The sequence below is a fragment of the Phragmites australis genome, chromosome 19 (genome assembly GCF_958298935.1).
Source record: "Phragmites australis chromosome 19, lpPhrAust1.1, whole genome shotgun sequence".
NCBI classification, from domain to species: Eukaryota; Viridiplantae; Streptophyta; class Magnoliopsida; order Poales; family Poaceae; genus Phragmites; species Phragmites australis.
In genome coordinates this window covers 17,045,399-17,066,184 of record NC_084939.1, presented here as the reverse complement: position 1 = coordinate 17,066,184, position 20,786 = coordinate 17,045,399, and the positions used below count along the sequence as shown (strand labels likewise).

The 20,786-nt window shown below is 42.9% G+C and overlaps 1 protein-coding gene across 2 annotated transcripts; it reads left to right on the top strand.

Annotated features, from left to right (window-relative positions):
• The first annotated feature begins 6,403 nt into the window (after positions 1–6,403).
• LOC133900485 (probable ubiquitin-like-specific protease 2B) lies at positions 6,404–12,587 on the top strand. 2 transcript variants are annotated; one of them, XM_062341644.1, is made up of 9 exons: positions 6,404–6,637; positions 9,618–9,804; positions 9,901–10,068; positions 10,150–10,284; positions 11,088–11,169; positions 11,692–11,817; positions 11,905–11,972; positions 12,046–12,109; positions 12,195–12,587. In XM_062341644.1, the coding sequence occupies exons 1-8, from the start codon at positions 6,583–6,585 to the stop codon at positions 12,071–12,073; spliced, it is 849 nt and encodes a 282-aa protein (XP_062197628.1). In that variant the 5' UTR covers positions 6,404–6,582; the 3' UTR covers positions 12,074–12,109; positions 12,195–12,587. The 2 variants fall into 2 exon arrangements, 1 of the variants encoding a protein (XP_062197628.1); XR_009906541.1 differs by lacking the exon at positions 11,905–11,972.
• Positions 12,588–20,786: the final 8,199 nt, after the last annotated feature.

The following is a 20,786-nucleotide window of genomic DNA, read 5'->3' as shown; positions in this document are numbered from 1 at the left end:
GTGAATTCTATGTTGCGCATCACATGCTGCTATTCATGGTAGAAAGGGATATGAAATCCCCAGATGTAAGATAATTTCTTAGTCTTCTCGTAGCTGCTTTTATTCATTACAAATATCTGATAATAAAATGATTTTGCTCACGCCAATTGCATACTTTTTCCATAACTACTTTCATTCAGCAGGAATTCAGCTTACTGGACGGTAACATTTAGGAGTCTGCACTCTCCAACATTTGAGCACGGATCGCCTCGTTCTTAATGACCGAAGTCGTCTCTTCAAAAGGCGAGTTCTATTGTATGGAGGCAGGGCTCAGACTTATGTAATTTGTGGTTGCACTTTTGACTTATGTAATTTGTAACTATCTTGATGTGGACTTGCGTTGTTGTATGTTTCGAAGACTTTTGATTATGTAATTTGTTGTTGCATATCTCATGACTTGGTCCCTACAATGTGGGTATATGTCTTGAAATTAATGGTGATTATGGCATGAGTGTATCTGGATGTGTCTTATTTGCAGAAGAAGACGACTGCTAAATCCTGATATTGCTTCAAGATGCAACCAGGAAATATGTAAATACCTTCGGTGGATGAGAATATTAGTGACGGGTGGTAAATTCACCAATCACTGATGACCGAGTCCCAGTGACGGGTAGCATTCCAACCCATCTCTGAAACTTAGTCATTAGAGATGGGTTGGAAAGATACCCATCACTAATGACTCATAACACCCTGTCATTGATGACTCAGTCAACAGTGATGGGTTGCAGCTACCCATCACTGGTTCCAGATAATTAGTGACGGGTGGTAAATACACCCATCACTAATGACTCCGTCACCCGTGATAGGTTGTTGTTAGCACCTGTCACTAATGACAGAGTCCTAGAGATGGGTTGGAAATCTACCCGTCACTAATGACTCAATAACCAGTGATGGGTGGTAATAACCCATCACTGATGACTCAGACAGTAGTGATAGTTTGTGGTTAACACCCATCACTAATGACCGAGTCTCAGAGACAGGTTGGAAAACTACCCGTCACTGGGGATTGATAATTAGTGACAGGTGGTACATACACCCATCACTTCTGACGGTCACAGTGATAGGTAACAGGCCTGCTCAAGCCATAGGAGGCACATTTTAGTGACGAGTCTCAATTATGACCCATCACTGGTAATTGTCATTAGTGACGGATCCCAACCCGTCACTAATGTTTTATCATTAGTGATGCAATAAGAGTGACGGGTGTGGTAACCGTCACTAATGATGGTTATCACCTGTCACTATGTGTTATTTTGGCATAGTGAGATGTGGGATGCTTCAAGGCCAGTTGGGCCAAGCAGCCCACAAGACCGACTGGCTCTCCCTGCCTTATCCACTCATGGCTTCCATAAGAAGGTGGAGGCGGCAGCTGCGCCGCACACCCTCGCTCCACCCTAACCGGTTGATGCCAAGTCATGGGCGAGTCGGTTTAGTGGGGTGGTGGCGCGTTGCTTTCCCTCAAGGGCTATATATGGGCCCTCTTCTTTTGGGCGAGAGACAACGAGTTCCTCTTTTTCCCCATCTATTTTCTGCACCTCTCTTGACCTCCGGCTATTCGGTTTGATCCTCTGCATGTTAGCCTTTGTGCACGATTTCCCAGTGCTGGTGGTGCAGCAAGCGCATTGTCCAGCGGCTCCTTTGTTCGGGTCATTCATGGTCCCGACCAATAGTTCTTATTGCTTGCCATCCTATGCGTCGCGTCGTGCAGCTCTGTGTGTGGCGCTAGCTTTGTGCTTGTGCTGCGCACTCTGTTGCTCATTGTGCCTCCTGTGGTTGCGTGCTTGGCGTGGCTCGGGCTCTGTCCTTGTTGCACTAGGTGTTCTGGTGCTCGGCTGCTTCCTCCCTAGCCCGGTGTTGAGGCCTTTGTATTGTCATGATGTTCCTCTAGTGTTGATAGCAATGTGCCGTGTTATCATGTTGGTATTGTATCTACAAAAACTCTCACCCCTTGACCTCGGCATAGAGGGGTGTCTCTGTTTTCCAGGATAGCGCTTTCGCGTGCCTTTCCTTCTCCTTCTTCATTGGAAAGTAAGCTTGTTCCCGATGCCTTTACTTTAAGCGTGCAATTTGCTATATTATATGCAAGTTAATATTATGTGCTGATATTCGGAGAAATGGCATGCTCTGTCGGTGGTTTTATACGCTCAATGATGATAGCAGGCTAAGTGAGATTAGTGTGATAGTGTAGAACAAATTCTAGCTTGTAGTTGTGTTAATTACTATTTATAGTCTTGTTATACTTGTTGGCATGTTGAGCAATTGATTGCATTAAATTATGTTCAGTTATATTGATTTCAATATATTTGGTGCTTGATAGGTTGGTAGCTTAGTAGACAAGACATTAAACTGGTTGATCACAATCTAGGACTTGTTTTGAGAATGTCACACTAGTCAGTGATCTTAGTATAGCGTTGGAGAGCCTACTAATTTACTTAGCACTTGATGATATATTTCATGTGTTATTCTTCCATGTTATGCTTATTACACTATTTGATATGTTAATGAATAAAAGTAGCATTGTTCATGATTTACATTCAGATAAAATGCTCATGCTCAAGTTTGCTATTTTATATCATGGCAGTTTAGCTATACTATGTTTAAATTTTGAATCAATATAATAGGAAAGTTGCTAAGGGTGTGTTTGGTTCGATGGATGAACCCATCCGGGAGATGCCCTCACTTTTTGTGGAGTTTGGTTGGATGGATAGGTTGATGAGATGGCCCAGGAAAATAGTATTCGCTAAGGATGCAGGGCACTTTTTGTGGAGTTTGGTTGGATGGATAGGTTGATGAGATGGCCCAGGAAAATAGTATTCGCTAAGGATGCTGGATGGAGCGATCCAGGCAAAATGGCCGGACTGAGCCATCAAAGTAATTTGCAGTAATTTGTGAGAGCGTGAACATGAATACTATTCACAAGAACACGATGCTGATTTTACTATCCATGAGTATTGTAGCAGTGCTATAGCGCTAAATCTGCATGGTCCATTTCCAATCCAACGGATCACAGCAGGGCAAAAAGAGTCGGTTCCGCTTTTACTAAGATGGAAAATGCTAAGAGGAACAACAGGAAATTGCTATGTGTGCTAGGAGTAGGGTTAACAAATTCATTTGGGCAATGAAAATTGCTACCTACTGATTTTTCAAAATTCACAAAAACCAGAAAAATTGACGAGAATTCGGACAAATTTACTTGGCCAAATTTATAAATCAGAGACAAAAACTGACCAAATCGAGTCAGCGAAAATCGATCAAATTCCAAAAAAAACCGATCCAATTCTATCAAAAACCGAATGAATTCTACGATTTACTGATCACATTTTCCACATTTTAAACGAATTAGTCAAAAACCGGTCAAATTTGTTGATTTACCGAGCGCATTTCTCGAATTTTAGGGAAGTTCAACAAAAAAACAAAAAAAATAGCTCAACCTTGTAAAATCAATAGCTAATTCATCTGAGCTTTAAATTAAGTGAAATAAATTTTGTTGCTTTCCTTGTAACATGATCTACATGATAAAAGTATTTATAATCATAAAAGTTGAATATTTTCTATGAGAAAATGTATTTTCTAATCGTAGTTAAATACATAATTAATTCTTTACTAATCCAAAAATCATGAAACTAATTTTGTTAGTCTTCTTACATGATCGTATACCTTGTAAAAATACATTAACTCATGAAATAGTTATTGTAACATGCAGGATTGTGTAAATGTGTTGGAAATAAATTAATTCATAGCTAACCCATCATACATCCAAAATTAGTTAAACCACTTTTATTAGTTTACTTATACTATATTTTATTTAGGAAAAATAATGGTAGACATAAAAAAGTTAATTATAGTGTTGTTTATTAATATGTTCACTTTATGCTTGTGAACTTTGTAAAAATTATGGAGAAATTAATAAAACTCTAAATGAAGTGAAACAAATTTTAAAGATCCTCTTAAGATACACCCTACACAAGAAAAATTTATGTTTGCATGTTAAACGTTTCCTTAACGTGATAGGTCGAATCATCATGTTCATACGGTCCATTTCAGTATTTTTTTTCAAACTTCCTTCATATAAAATTTGATGAAAATAATATTATTTTTACAAAATAATTCACAGAAGGTCTTAGAATTGTCTCTAGTATTTTTTAAAAAAAATTATGATTTTTTAATATATTTTAATTTTTTGAATTTTTGAATTTAAATTTGAAAACCGATCGAATTCAGAATTCAGTGTGGACCGAATTGACTGGTTTTCACGCATATCGAGAGGTTTTCAATTATTTTCCAACCCTGACTAGGAGTGGGCAATTGATTAATGGAATTATTACGATTGGTTATTCGGTTTTCAAACTAGTAACTAAAATAACCATGGGAAAATGAGAAATCGAACTTATTTTGATTCAGTTATATTAGTTTCCATTTTTGCACCGAATTCTGAATATCCCTCGAAACATGTTTTCCTTCTTTTGACATCCTTTTCCTCCTCTTCGTTCTTGGCATCACGGTTGTCACTGTTTTGTTCAATATTAGCCATCTTCAGTATTACGTTGCAAGATTCTTAGGTTGAAACAATTTCAGATTGATTTCTCGCTCTCTAGCTAGAGCTGGGACTTGGACCAAGCTATTTTCGGGTAGCCTATGCCGGTAGTCAGGCACAGTACGAACACGATATGACACGATTAATTACTGGGCCGTGCCAGCCTGGCTCGGCACTACACGAAAATTGTGTTGTCATGAGCCAGCCCCGCACCGAAATAGCCTAATAATTGTTTCAGCCCAACAAATACAACCAGACTAGCCCCATGATTATCTTAGCCCACTAGACTAGCCCACCAATGATTGTTTCAGCCCATCAAATACAATCAGACTAGCCCGCCAATGATCGTTTCCCTGAACAGAACGTCATGGTCGTCTTCCTTCACTTCCATCTCCGTTTTCTCTCTCCTGTGGATGCCGCCGCCGGCCAAATCCAGTACAAACAGGCATATTCTCTGCCTCAGGCAACTCAAAATTGGCCGCTCTCCACCCCCTCCACTAGATCAACTAGCTAGCCACAGCTCCCCTCATGCTCATGCGCCATATCGAGGAGGTGCTCTCCTACATGCAGCACGAGGTCTAATGCCTCTAGGAACACCGCTACAGGGAGCACGACCGTGCTCGTGGTAGCCCGGCACGCTACAGCTCACCGTGCCTGAGCTTCACTGGAGAATGACTCGTGCTGACACGACACAATACACATAGTTTCTCGTGTCGCGATGCCACGGCCTGAAGGATCTGAAGCCGAAAACGCTCGGGCTGGACCAGCCCGGCACGACCCAATGCTCATCTTTACCCTCAGCTGCTCCTCCATGACTCCATCTGAACTCCTGCGTCTTACTACTTGGGCACTCTAGTTGCTCGCCGTGTGTCAGATCGGTAGTGGCGTGGGCCCGAGCAACGAGGAGATAGGGTGCTGGCACGCTCGCGCGGGGCAGGGGTCGAGGGCGGTGTGGGGTAGTGAGATTTTTTTTATTAATAGTATTTTTAATAGAAATTGCAAAATTAAAATTTTAAAATGGAAAATGCAAAAATAAAATTTAAAAATGAAAAATTGCAAAACATATGTGCCCATCAACACTCCAAATGCCGACATCCCATGTGACACACACATGACCGTGGAAAAACGGACCTGTCAGCATTTGGACATCCGACATGACCTGTTGACGTTAGGTGTGCCGACAAGTCCTATGTGACCACTTGTCGGCATGTCTTCGTGCATGGCTAACCGCTTTCGTGGTGCCGAGTTGGCCATCTGTCGACATTCCTTGTGGTGCCGAGCTAGCCATTTGTCAACATTCGGGGTGTCGACAAATGTCTAGTTGGTATTCTGAATACTGACAGGTGTCTAGTCTGTACTTCCAGTGCCGACTGACACATATTTTTTCATTTTATTTTTATAATGTTCTATTAAAATACTATTATTAGAAAACATTCGGAAGGTGATGCCTTGTCATTGAGTGGGCAGACGCGAGCACATAAGCGCCGCCGCACCCCTGCTACGCCATTTCGAACGAACACGAATCCTCTACAGTAGAGGAGCTAATGCAGAGAATGCCTGCATTAGCTATAACCTAGAGTCATCGGTTTAGTGATGGATGGGTGGGATCGATTTATACAGTAAATACTCAACAAGCTAAAATACTGTTTTACAGTAATTAATAATTAATTAATGCAAAGAACGGTAGTGTAGACGTATTCTACATTAATCATCGTTAATTCGGAGGATCCGTACCCATTCCGTACGAGCGAGAACGGGTCACCTAAACCCCACGCCATCGCGTCAATCCACGTGTCGCCACCTCGCCGCTCCTGCTGTCCTCTTCCCAGCACCAACCGTCGCGTCCCCCAGAAAAGGCAGGGAGGACCGGAGGAGGCAGGAGGGATGAAGCAGCGAGCGAAAGCGAAGCCCCCCCTTCCCCAAAATTGATCTCCCTCCTCCCGAGAATCCGCCGGGCCCAGCACTCGGAATCGATCGCCATTCCCCCGGGGGAGAGGGGGCAGGCCGCGATGGGCCGCCGCGGCCACGGCGAGGCGCCCATCGACCTCGACAGCGACAACGATGGTGAGGGCCGCGCCGCCCGCCCAAAATCCCTCCTTCTCTTTTAGGCCTCGCGTATCTCGATCTGTTTCCTGCGGTGGTAGCGGATTGCGCGCGGCGGAGGTGCGGTGCCGTGCTGCGCTTTGGTTGGTTATTGAGAGGCTGATTGATTGCTCTGCACGGGTTCAGATGATTGCTTGCTTGCTCCTGATTAAGTGGAAATGGGGGAGGTTTCGTTGGTTTATGTTGCCTCAGGTTTTCGATTAGAGGCCGATTGCTAGTTGCAGGCTGCTCAGGTGCTCCCTGTTTGAATCAGATGGCTCTTTCTTGTTTAGTTTATTGGAAATGGACAGGGTTTGTGGGTTCACCTGTGTCTCCAACTCCTCGATTGTGCAGGGTCCGTGTATGTGCTGTCGTAGATCTTGTGCTTAACTGTAGGGCTGGATGATCTTTAGTCAGTGTTTCGATAATCAACCTACGAGGCTGCCAGCGTGCTAGTTTCTAACCTCCAGCTCCGACTTTAGCCTGACAGTCGTGCTTAGGCGTTCCCCAGACTGGGCGGTCCATGGCGGTCATGGCCACCGCGTAGGTGGGAGCGCAGAGGCAGATGGGGTTGTCTTGGCAGCCGGTTAGGAAGCATAGGTCTTGGTGGCGGCGAGAGGAAGAAGGGGTGGCGGCAGGTGCGGACGAGAAGTAAGGAAGCAACTAGGGAAGAGGGGTTTGGCAGGCCCATACCGGAGGCCTGTGCAGCATGTGTGCCTCCCAATTCCGCATCTCCCTAAAAATGTTGGCCCATTTGATTGTTCATTTTCTAGACCCAAGAACAACCCAAGGGGAAAAAAAAGGAAAAAAGGTACCTAGCTGTTTGATGTCATGGTCGCCTTAGTTTTGGGAAGCGGGCATGATTGCCATGCACCAAGTAAATGAACTGAGTCACCTATGCATCATTGACTCAATTACCCTCTCTCTCATCTCCTTGAGACCCTAACTCGATACTTCCAATTTCCCCAAGAGGCCAAGATGGAGACTCTGAAGACCGGCGTCGCACCCACCCATCACCCCTCAGCTCCTTGAACGGCGAGTCCCACACCCAATCGTAGGAGGTAGCATTAATCACATCTCGATTCTCTTCACGATAGTTGATTTCTTTGCAAATTTCTGAGAATAAATCAGTTGTTTGCATTGAATAGATGTGCTGCCTCCAATCCTCCACAGTTCATCCTGAATCCCTCCTCAATTTATTAGGTTTTTCCTTCTCATTTGATTCATTTCTTCATAACTTATTTTTGGAAGTTCCTTTTCTTATATATGGAGCCAATTTTGAATTTTGCACTAGGCCTCCAATTTCTCAGGTAGGGCCATAGGGTTAGGATTTCATCATACTTCTTGGGCCTAGTGGGCCAAGAAGTTAGTGGTCCTGTCCTACCATGGTTTTTAAGGCAGTAACGCGAGGCGTGGCGAGCCAACCCCTTCCAATCGCCTAGGCACTCATGAGGCGAGGCAAGGCAAGGCGACGCTATACCAGCCTAAGAAACAGCAAAATAGAAGCAGGGAGGAGTAAAGAAAAAGAGGAAAGGGAAAGGAGAAGGGAGGGGAGGTCAGCCCAGCCCACTGACGAGCCCCCATGTGCTTCTCCTCCCGTAAATATCCCCTCCCATGTCAATGCGGAGCCGCTCCCAGGTTCTTCGATGTGCAGCGCTGCTTCTCTCACTCTTTCTCGCAACGCCACTTCTCTCGCCCGCTTCCCCTTCTTTCTCTCTCCATTGCGCCGCCAACCCCACCACTCCTTCGCCCTCTCGCTCCCCTGTCCCTCACCGTAGGGCCCCTCAAATTGACCACTGCCTCCGCTCTCTTCCAGATCGGTTGTCACCGCATCTGACCTGAGTTCTGCACAAGCCACCAGCACTGGAGCCGGCGAGGATGGGTGAGGTGACGACTGCTGGTATTGCTAGCCGGTTCCCCTCCCGTTTTTCCTTTCTTCTCCCTCCCTCTCTCTCTTTCGCTGCTTTTCTGGCAAGGCGACGGAGACGCCTAGATTTTCTGAGCGCCTTGTCACCTAGGCGACGCTTAGGCGACGCCTTAAAAACCATGGGTCAAACCAAGCACATCGTTTTACTAATAAATGTGATTATTTCTTCATGATATGGTGTTAAATTTGTGCTTCCGTATTACTTGTAGAATGTGTAGCCTAATGCATTAGGACCAGGTCCTAGAACGGTGCCATGTCTCCTTTATTCGATGTTTTAACTGAATAGAGTTGCCTGTGCAACTTGAGAAAGATGTTTCAGATTGTCAGTTTGCTCGTTTCTTGTATTTTTCATACTAGTAATGTGTGTTGTAGCTTGGCTAAATATTTGTGTCTAGAGAAAGGAGACCAATGATTTCTTAGTTTATATATGTTTTTTAAGTACATTATTGTCTCTTTAGTTCAGGAGTAGCTTAAGAGAGTGAACTCAACCAGGATTCCATTTTAGCCTTTGTGGCTGATTTGCACGCTGAATCCTACTATGGAAGGTTGCAAAGATGATTAAAAAAAAAACTTGGAGAGAAAGTAGAATGCCTACATAAAGGGAATAATTTCTTGTTTAAAGCTGGAAAATTTCTGTTTCCCTGATTTGCACCAGATTTAACTATTATCTCTCAACAGAAAAGAAAACCTTGACCAGTTAAAGGCATACTCAACTAATTCTTTATACGCTCGGTGTAAACATGGTGACTTGTTGTTTGGCTAGATGTTTAGTCCTTTATCATATCTTTTTCTTAACTCAGTCACTACTCTGTGAGGCCTTCTGAAGATGGTTTCCTAAACTGAGTAACAAAAAAATTTAAAAAAATGAATTTCATGTGGTTTACCAGTGATATATGCAAAGCATATGCTTGTAGGGAGATGAGTTTCTATGTACACTTTTAGCACGACTAACTAAAAACTTAGTTACATGATTTATGTATAATAGATTATGCGTTTGTATTTGAGCTCTGATGTTAGTTCTATTTCCATTTGTAGAGCACAAAAGCAAGCAGCCTCGAACAACTAGAGGAACAGCAGTGAAGGCGTTTGGGAGATCCAAAAATGCATTGCCCTCCTTTTATGATAACCTTCCCCAAAATAGTAGCACACGCAATGCATCTAGCAGGAGGAACAAGACAAATCAAGACAAGTTGGATACTGATATTTTTGAATTATACATGGAGTATGTTATTCTTTTATTTCTTTTTTTTTTCCTTTTTTTGAATAATTGGTCTTCTGGAGAAATTTTGTCCCAATGCTGCTATAACCTTTGGCACAGGTATCTTTGGAAGCACATTGATGAAGACAAGAAGAGTGCTTATACATACTTCGATTCTTTATGGTTTCACATGTACAACAAGGGGCTTAATAAATCAAATATCCTTAAGTGGATAAAGGCTAAGAAAATATTTTCAAGAGAATATGTTTTTGTTCCCATTGTTTGTTGGTTGGTTACTCTCATTATACCTTGTGAAATCACATATTTAATTGTCAGATAGGTATCAAATTTCCACACTTCTTACTGCAGGGGACACTGGAGCCTCCTTGTCTTATGCCACTTTAACGAGACAAACTACTCGGATGCTAAGAAAGGACCACGCATGATATTGCTGGATTCACTTAATACGACAGATCCGACAAGGTTGCAATCAGACATCAGAAGGTCTGCTTCCTATCTCTTTCTTTCTAAATCTCTAAAACAACAATAGCAATATTTGTATGAAACTAAGGGCATGTTTAGTAGAGCTCTAGCTCCAATAATTCTTGGAGCTGGTCATCCTTAGGTCCAGAAATTTTTGGAATTGGAGCTGTGGGCAGATTAAAGGTCTTTGATTGCGGCATCTTGTTCTTACTTTGGACAAAAAAAACTGATATTTAAATCACTTTATTTTATCCTACAAACTTCAAATCATGTATGGATCTCGGAGCTGGGGTTCTGCCAAACACGGCCTAATATGTGTATATTTTTTGGCACAGTATGATTATGCCTGCAGGCAGTATGTTTGCTCAACATGCATGATTCAAATATTAAAACCAGTTTGACATTCTTTTTGTTCCATATGGTTTTGGTGCTTTTTTTTATACAGCCCAACAGGTGTGCTGTATTCCTGTTGCCTCCCATCCAGATAAGACCATAATGATATGCCTCTGAAATTGAAAGCTAGTGAGCCTGTCCATGCTAGTGGTTGATTTTATAGTATATAACAGTGTGGAAGTATGACAACAACTTGCAGATTAAGCCACAGCAAATCCAATTTTGCTACAGCACATTAGAATCATCTGACCCTTCACAAGAATAGTTAATCTTGACAGTTCTGGAGTCTGGACATTTTATTGTCATTAGTCTATGTTTGTAGAAATGACTTCAATCTTTCATTTCCGCACCTGAGATAACACATAAATGGCAACATTGTTAATGCTTAGAATATCTTAGTTTTTACTAGCATTTCTTTACTGGTATGCTAGATTCATTGTTGATATTTACAAAACTGAAGAGCGGGAAGAAAGCAAACAGTTCATAAACAAAATTCGTCTTGAGTTTCCCAAGGTATTGTTTTTGACATCTCTAAATTAATTCTTGGCTAGTATTCATTGCCTTTGAATTTCTTAGGGGTGTGTTTGGTTCCATGAATGGGTTTTTTTAGAGCTGCATTGTATAGTCTGACTGAGCGGAAGCAGGTTGAGCGGAGTCATATTTGTTAAAAAGAAGAGTCTTGGGTTAGCTGTATTTATCTGGATAGGTTGAACTGAGTTGCTGTTTGGTTGACTGAATCTGAGATCGCATTAGCGGATGCAAGAGTTGAGATTGTGATTGGTTGCTCGCATGAAGATGATTTTGTGACACTATCAAGTGGGTCCACCTGCATGAGCGGATGCAGGAGCCTGCATCCGCCGGGCCAGACTGAAGATGTATATTTGTATCCGTCAAGCTAGACTGTAACAGTGGATTTGGGCAACCAAGCACGTTTCTCTCTAAGATTATACGTATCCATCGGGTCAGGTTGGGGCAAATTCAGGCAACCAAATACACCCTAGATTTCTTATTGTTGTATGTAAAACAACTTTGCAGGTGCCACAGCAAAATGGAGAGGACTGCGGGATATATGTTCTATATTTCATCCATTGTTTTCTTCAAAACAAAAACCTGGTCGAAGTTCTTCAAAACAAAAAATTGGAAGAAGATTTCGGCAAGCTGGTGTGCCTTGCATTTCCACCTTTTATATCACTCCCCTTTTTTTGCCCTGTAGTTGTATAACTAATTGGTTTTATCTCTATGACTTAGTTTGATGATGTCTGGTTTAATCTAGAGGAACTAGAGAACTTCCGCAAGGATATTCATTCATTCCAAGCGTATGTTTGACCTGTCTTGTTCATTTCCTTTATGTTACATTGTGATCTTATTGCTCTGTTCACACTTCTGCAGGAATCGGAATAACAAAACCGCAGAGTAGGGTAGGTGGCGAGTTTGCACCAAGCATATGGAGTTGGTATGCTTATCATCAAATCATTTCACCTTCTCTTATGCTGGTTTCTCTTGTGTCGCTAATCAATCTATTTCTGTTAATTATCTAGGTAACATCATACAATATCTTAGTGTATACAAATTGCTGAGTATCATCTTCCCTGGTGGCACATTCCGAGGATATTTGAAGGTTGTTGAGAATCTGTTGGTAGTGCAGTTTATGCATTCAAGAGGGAGATGGATAGTTGTCCAAGCATAGAGCTTCATTGACAGTTAGCTCCTAGTTCGGCAGACTGACTCTAGAGATGTTCCCTTAAAAAGGTTGAGATATTATTACATTTGTCGTATTTAATGATTAAACTTTGTAGTTATACATTATTAGGAGCTGCTAGGTGAGATTATACTTACCATCACCCTTTCGGATATTTTTTAGCAGGGGTGCATACTATGTATCAATGTATTCGCATTATAGAGATGTTGTATTTTACCCCTTCTGGGTTATACCACCGTAGTTTTGGATATAAATTTGGTCTATTCAGAAATTAACAGCATATGGTGTATCCAGAAATTAGCAGCATGTGCTGAGATGTTTCAGTATAAGAGAAGTCAGACTAATCATCATGTGCTGTGGCAGTCATGCAACACAGAGATCAGACTGATGCCGATTGCTGCCATGTCACAGATAGATCAGACTGATTCCGTTGTAGCTGTCATGCCACAGATCTGATCGGATAAGATGTGCGGTGCCCAGGAGCTCAAAGTGTCCAACAAAAAAAGGAAAAAAAAAAAGCTGTTCGTCTTGTCCATATACACCAGCATCTAGATCTATATCCGCCTGTGAAGTGATTGAGATGCAAAGGGTCAGTATCCTGGAAACTGTTCGTCTTGTTCATGACCTGGACAATGAGTACAGGTTGCTAAATTTCCTTTGGCTCATTTTTGGCGAGGGTTCCTGTAAGTTGTCTGTGCCTGATTTGCATCAGAAGATGATTCAGTAGGGCGAACGGACATGGAGTCCGATGGCAAGCCGCTCGGTTCGGCTGTGCCTGTTGGGTTCAAGTCCTGTGCGTCGCACGTCCCATCAAAAGCTCCAACGAAGCCTCCGGAAAGGAAGGCCGGTATTTAAAAAAAAAATGATTCAGTAGTTAAGCCTGCAGGAGGCAGATAAGTTCGATGAAGCAAAGAAACCAATATAGACAATCGGATTCACGGCATGTAGCTGGAAGCAAATTGAATTCTGTAGGCTACTAGTACCGGCAGTCAGTATAAACTGTGACTGAATTTCCTTAACCTATTCATGTTGGTGTCAATTTAGGAAAATACAGTTTCGACGGCGAAGATCGATGAGGAGAAGAGAATGGAATATCTTGAAAATAATTCAGATTTTTAAATTTTCTCTTCTGCTTTGATCCTCACTCCTGAGCGCCCATTTCAGATCCATTGGCTTCCTCAGCGCAAGGCAAGGTACACGCTGTCACTGCCGACATCCCAAAAATAAAGTACGGCCACTCCCGAGTCAATGTTGGTCGCTTATATTTTTTTAATCAACTTATATATATAAAAAAACTAGTATATACTCACATACTCTCTATTATGATATACCACATAAATAAATTTAATATACTTTTTTATCACTACGAGAATACTTATATATTTATTTTAAGATACTCTGATATGAACTACATGAAAAAATTGAAAAAAAGTCCATCAATTTTAATAAATTTTGATAATACCTTTATATTTGTATATAAAATATAATATACTAAAAAATATACAAACACCTAAAAAAATATACATACTATTTGGATGATCTTATATACTCAAATACTCTATATACATACTATTTATCACATGAGATACTCTCTATGTTATGAGATACGTATATAAGAGTACATATAGGAAGCATGTTTGGTACTCCTGGGAGTATATACTCCATATACGTATCTTATAACATCAGGAATATCTTATGTGATAAATGGTATTTACATGGAGCATGTGAGTATATAAGATCATCTAAATGGTATGTATAGTTTTTTTAGTGGTTTGCACATATTTTTTTAATGTATTACATTTTATGTACAAATACAAAGGTATTATCAAAATCTAATAAAATTGATAGACTTCTTTTCTATTTTTTAATGTAGTTTACATTGGAGTATCTTAGAATGAGTATATAAGTATACTCATAGTGACAAATGAGTATATCCAGTTTATTTATGTGGTATATCATAATAGAGAGTATGCACTTCCGAGAGTACAGACTAGTTTTTCTATGTGTGTGTGTATATAATATTTATAAAATTAGACAGCCGTTTAGAAAATTTGCAAGAATAGGCTACCGTCGTCCATTCATTAGGCGAGAGCAAGGCCTCACCCGATGAACGGGTGAGACTTTGTGGCTCCGGCGGTCAGAGCATATTAAATACATTTCACTACCTTGTTCTCGCCGGCTGAACGGGCGAGATATTCGTCGCTGCGACGCTTGACAGGTATATCCAAAAGATGTCGCCCGCTATTCAGGCGAGACCTTTTAGGTATAAAATGCAACGCACCACCTCGACCGACGTCAGCATTGCCATTTCCACTCATTTGAGCTGAGGGAGAGGGAGGAGAGGAGAGGGGAGGAGAGGGAGGAGAAATTTTACGGTGAATCCCTACCGGAGAAAAAAAAGTATGTTTTTTCTCTATTTTTTTACAAACTCGGCAGGATAGCCACTAGTGCTAGGTTTTGGCATATGTTCTAGGTTAGATTTAGGATTTTTTTTTTTAGAAACCCGATAGGATAGCCACTAGACGTAGGTCAAAATATAGATCTAGGTTTAGAATTAGGGTTAGACATAGTTTATCAACTAGATTATGTTTGTACGCATATTTTAGTAATTAGATATAGTATTTAGACATACGTTAGGTATTAGATGTAGGATTTAGAAATAGTGTAGGCATAACTGAGGTAGTAACTGTAGGATTTAGAGATGTTTGATGTAGTGACCTGTGTATTTTTTGTTGTAGTATAGACTATATGTTGGGCCATGTTTGTAATAAATTTTGTATTATTGTAGATGTAGTTTTACATAATTATTTATGTTATGTTGTAATAATGTTAGGGTTTATATCGATGATTGCCAGGTATGTCGGATGAGCGGCATTTTAGAATTTTTTATGGGGACAATGAAATATTATATGGTCCAGAAGGGCTACTACTGTACGTATTTCAGGCAATGGATAAGAGTATCTCCAGGCCTATGCATAAAAGTATTGGACACTTGTACACCTGGTTGATGTGAGGTTTCAAAATAGACCTGAGATTTAAGAGATGACCATTAGCATTGTGGGCAATCATATGAGAGATGGTGTGTACTGGGAGATGTACCCGTTTAGAGAAGATCAAGTCTGGAGAAGGTACCTGCAGGATGTTGTGCATAGAGGTTAGCCTCCTATGTTGTTTGTGCAATGGAAGAAAAAGGAGCTAGTTGGGGAGATACATGTTGGAGGGTATGCGGAGGAGGGTGATGAGGAAGAGTATGATGAGGATGTCGATCTGGACGGTCCATATTCATCGGATTATCTGACTAAACTAACTGGTGAGGCAGACAAGGGGGGACAAATTCCTTCTCTAATTAAATAGATGGAGCGAGATGATCTCGAGGCTAATGAATCTCCTGAGTATGATATGTCAGACGATGAGAACGAAACTCTTGTTCCAGCGGATTGGAACAATCCCAATTTTAAAAACCTTGTGGTGAATGAGGGGAATCAGGTGCCTTGAGAGTATGCACAAAATGAGGTGATCAGGGATGCTAGGTATCCAACCAGTCAGGCTATGAAGGATGCTGTGACTCAATGGACGACATCACTATGATGATAATTTTATGTTGCAAGTCAAGTAATAAGGAATATGTGAAGTGCATGAAGGAGGGTTGTCCATGGCGGGTGCACGGCTTCAAGGGGAAGTGGGTAGGTGTCGATTGTGGTGGACCACACTTGCACGATGGATGAACTTGAGCCTAGCCACAGGAACATCACCTCAATCTTTGTCGCTAATGTGATGTATGCCCAGATTGGAAACAACATGAACTACGAACAAGGGTCTATAATCAGGCAAATTGAGGAGGAGTACAAGTACACTATCAGCTACAACAAGGCATGGAGGGTGAAAAGAAAGACAATTGAGATGATGTTCGGGACCTACGAAGCGTCATATGACAATCTTCCATACTTGCTGCAGACCATTGCTCAAAGAAATCCGGGAACATATTACAGCATTGATAAGTACCCATTGTTGTCCAAACCTGGGAAGTATGTCTTGGAGTGATGCTTCTTCACATTAGGACCATGTAAAAAAACTTTTGAGCATTGTTGTTCTATCCTCTATATCAACCACACTTTTCTTATCAGCATGTACAAGGGATAAATTGTAACACCCAAAACTTCAAAATTTGCAGTAATTTAAAATTTTGCTAGAAATTAAATAAGTGGATTTCATTTTAGCTCTATAGGAAATTAACTTCTAAATTTAATTTGGAATAGGTTGAATGTTTGTCGCATTCATGCCGTTGTAATTGCAATAAGGTTTTATTGTGTGGGAAATTCTTTTTGCTAAAATTTTCGCTAGAGTTCGCTCGGTTAAAATCTCTTTTGGAATAAGTGTGAAAACCTAAAGCAAGGAAGAAAAGAAAAGGATTTCTCTAATGGAAAACCTTCCTGGGCCGTCTTCCCCGCGCCGGCCCAACCCGCCTCTTTCCCCCTCCCTTTTCTCTCCCGCCGTGGGCCGCGCCCCTCCTTTTTCCGCGCCGGCCCGCAGGCCGAGCCGGCCTACCGCGCCCACCGAGCCGCTCGCCTCTGCCCGCCTCGCTGCCAAGTGGGCCCAGCTCTGAGCCGAGCCACCCTCCCGCCCGAGCCGCCGAGCCGCCGGCTCGCCTTCTTCCTCATTCCGCCGCCGGACACCGACGCCCCCAAATCGCCGCGACCGTTTCAAATCGAAGCCTCCCCGTGCTTTAACTCTCCAATCAAACCACACCACCGTGATCGCCGCCCCCTATTTCCTCCATTTGAGCCGTTTCCCCCTTGAATACCCACTCGTTTGCATGGAAACCGAAGTTTTTTAGTGCTTTCAAGCCGCCGGCCGACACTCCTCGAATCCGGCCGTTCCACTCCTCCTCTCGGGTATTTAAGAGCTCTATCGGCATCCTTGTTCGGTTCCGCACCCGAATACCCCATCTCCCCTCTCTCTTGTGCACGGATTCGAGCCGCCGCCGTCACCTCCATTGCCGCCGGTAAGGAGCTCGGTCGCCACTCTCTTTCTCCTCAACCGAACCGTGATTAAGCTCGTTCTTCGCTATTTTGGTGCCGTCGGACCTCTAGGAGCTCACCCCGGCGCTTCTTGGAGCTTCACCCGCCGTCGAACGCCGTTCCCGCCGAGCCGCTTCACCTCCGCCCGCCGTTCTCCGTCGCCGGCCATCTTCGGACCTCCTCCGCCGCCGTCAAGCCCGCAGTAAGTTTCCCCGCGAGCTCCTCGTTGCTTTGCGCCTAGTCCCGAAGCAAACCGTGGCCGGATGCGCCTTTTGCGCATCGCCGGCGAGCCCGCCACCGTCCCCGTCGTCGCCGGCCGCCGCTCCCACTGTTGAAACCGCCGGTGCCACCCCCTTTTGATTTTCGGCCGTCGGATCTCGGTTCTTCGGCCCGGATTAGACCGGCCAATTCTTATACCCCTTCGGTCCACCATGGACCGGTGGACCGATGCCCTTTCAGTGGTCCACAAGCCCGTGGACCAATTCCATGTCATTTCCAATTAAGAAATAATTCAGTAATTGTTTTATTGCGTCATAATCCAATTTCCAGTATAAAATTATTTCGGTTTACTCTCTGGAAAACATGTAAAACTTGCAGTTTAGTCCCTACATCTTCAAAAGCTTATAACTTTTTGCTCGTAGCTCCGATTTTGGCGATTTTTGCGTCAAATCGTTTGTAGCGTCGTGTAGAATCTTTTTGTAGAGTTTTTGAATAGTTTCAGTACTGTTTGGTGTGCTGTTCTTAGAGTTTTGTTTGGTTTGTGTTTTTCCGGTCCGTCGTTTAGGAGCTGAGCAGTTCGGCAACCTCCAAGACCAAGTTTTCGAGGACTTTGAGCAGCAATCCGGTGAAGGCAAGTGCCCTTGAGCATTTCTATACCAGTTTTAGGACTTGCAGGTGTAGTCTTTATCCTTCAATATGCATGCTGTCCAAAATGATATCCCATGCTAGGGTTTACTAGTTTTGTCTCAATATTTTCCTTGTCGCCGTTGATGTATCGGGTTAAGAAGATGGGTAGATCATGCTAGCGCTGTCCGGGTGGGAAAATGGTTAATATTGACTAATGAACCCTGTAACACTGTCCCGGTGGAAAAATGATAATTCTTTGTAGCAACATGGTATAGGTCTTCCCCAACAGAATGGATGGATTGTGGTGGTGCCTATGGCAAGTTTGTGTATGTATCTGTTTGGGGTCCTAAGGACCGGTTCTTGGGCATGTAACCAAGTTATATCCGTACAACCACGAGGCCTATATGGGTACGGCCTGGCCAAATAATTAGCGACCACCGGTTCTGTGGGCATCACTGGTCGAGTATGTGGCACAAGAGGGGGCTTCTGCAGCGACTCGGTCGGCTGTTAGCGGTGAAACCTTAGTGGGTGCCTACAAATCGGCGGGAGTTTTGTAAAGGCCTTGTAGTGAGACCCCGACTCCTTACCCCGGAAGTATGGAGTAACAAGGGAATCACGACTCGTGGATCTGTGCAAACTCTGCAGAGTATCAAACTGGTCGATCAGCCGTGCTCACGGTCAAGAGCGAGCTTGGACTTCTTCAAGATTAGTTGGATCTGGGTTTTGGTATGGTTGGTCGGGTAGCCAGGTAATGGGATTATCGGGTGAGCTTTGGGGTAACCGGGTATGGGATACCCGGTGAGTCAAATCCCTTTTGTTATAACAAGTGTCTTCACACCTAGTAAATAGGATGCCTGTTGTTAGGAGTATAGGTTAAGGCATCGTTTTAGTTGCTTAGTGCTAATAACCCCTGTCAAGCCTTTTTCTTGTGTAAAGCCTCATACCCTACTTTCCCCCTGCACTTGCGGAGTACAACGTTTTGTACTCACCCTTGTTATTCTCCCTTGCATTCTTTCGCCAATCAGAAGCTGTCTTTGAAGCTGGTACCTTCGACCTCGATGACTTCGATCCCGAGCTGCTGTTCTAGGCTGTGGAGCCCCCGGTTGACGTCTTCGCCTGTGGAAGCTGGAGCCGCTGACGCTGAAGACCCCTCTTGTCTCCCGCTGTGTTTTCTTTCAGACCCTCGGGTCATTTTGTATAAGGTTAAGTACGATATATCTTTTGCACTGTGATGATAACACTAATGATGTAAGCGCATGTATGGAAATTGTTCCTGGCATACATGTGTTGTGCCCGGTTTTGTTTCCTTTAAAACTGGGTGTTACATAAATCTTGACTGCTATTGGGGTTGATGGAAAAAACCAAGTGCTACCATTGACCTTTGCATTTGTGGAGAGTGAGAACATGAGCAGTTAGTATTAGTTCCTGTACCATATCAGGATGATAATTGTTGGTGCTCTGCCGAATGTATGCCTTATACATGACCACCATGTTGGGATGCTCACAGCAATTCAAGATCTACAAAATGGAACAGACGATGGCGTGATGGGACCTGTGTAACCAGATTTGGAGAGTAGGTGGTGCATGAGGCATTTGGGTGAAAACTTATTCTACCAATTTAAGAACAAGAACCTCATTAACATGTTCAACAGGCTATATGGTCAGAATCATCAACGAAAGTTTGATACTCTTTGAAAGACACTGGATGAGGTGACGAAGTAGCAAACACATGAGTGTGCAGGGAGGCCCATGAGGGGAACAGAGGGAGAACCAGTACCTCTTTAGTCCATGCCAACTGACAATGAAGCTGACATAACGTGGAGGATCAGGTCATCTACTAGGTCACTTAACGAGTGGATTGAGAATAAGCCGAAGAAGAAGTAGGCTCTACTCTACAACATAAACATGGCTAGGTATGGTATTATGACTATAAATTTAACAAATATTTACAACTGGGTGATGAAAAGTTTAAGGGGGTAGACGCTTGTGGGGATTGTAGAGTTCATACTTCAAGGGACGTGTAAGTATTTTAAGGAGTGATATGAATAGTACACACAGCTTTAAATGATGCTCGTCTAATCTATGGGATGAAGATGAATAAGTACATGGAAGACAAGACGGAGAAGGTAAAGATGCACCGGGTAAAGATCATGAGAACTGCACAGCACAAATATGAAATTCTATGCAGGGACAAAGGAAGAAGGGGGTGCAAGCGTAAGAGAGTTATCCACAAGCGTACCATCTTCGATGACAGGTGTGTTTGCCCCTGCTACAAACCGTTGCTACTGCAGAAGCCATACTCATATGTGATTGCCCCTGTGCTATGATGGGGATGAGGACTTAGAGGTACATCTCCTACTACTTCAAGAAGGAAGCTGTGTGTGACACCTGGAACTATGAGGTCTATGGTTTTGAGATTTATGGTTATTTCAAGATGGAACCTGGGCCAGATTGTGTTTTCATCCTTGATTCTGACAAGATGAAGCAGAAAAAGTGATGATGCGGAACTGTGAGGCTGCATAATGACATGGACAAAGCAGAAGCCAGACATCGCGTGAAATGGTGCA

Bases quoted from the DNA above. Each gene is read 5' to 3' on its own strand.
- LOC133900485 (XM_062341644.1), top strand. From the start codon at position 6,583: ATGGGCCGCCGCGGCCACGGCGAGGCGCCCATCGACCTCGACAGCGAC. The intron at 6,638-9,617 runs GTGAGGGCCGCG...TTCCATTTGTAG, and splicing joins CCTCGACAGCGACAACGATG to AGCACAAAAGCAAGCAGCCT. The intron at 10,285-11,087 runs GTCTGCTTCCTA...CTGGTATGCTAG, and splicing joins TTGCAATCAGACATCAGAAG to ATTCATTGTTGATATTTACA.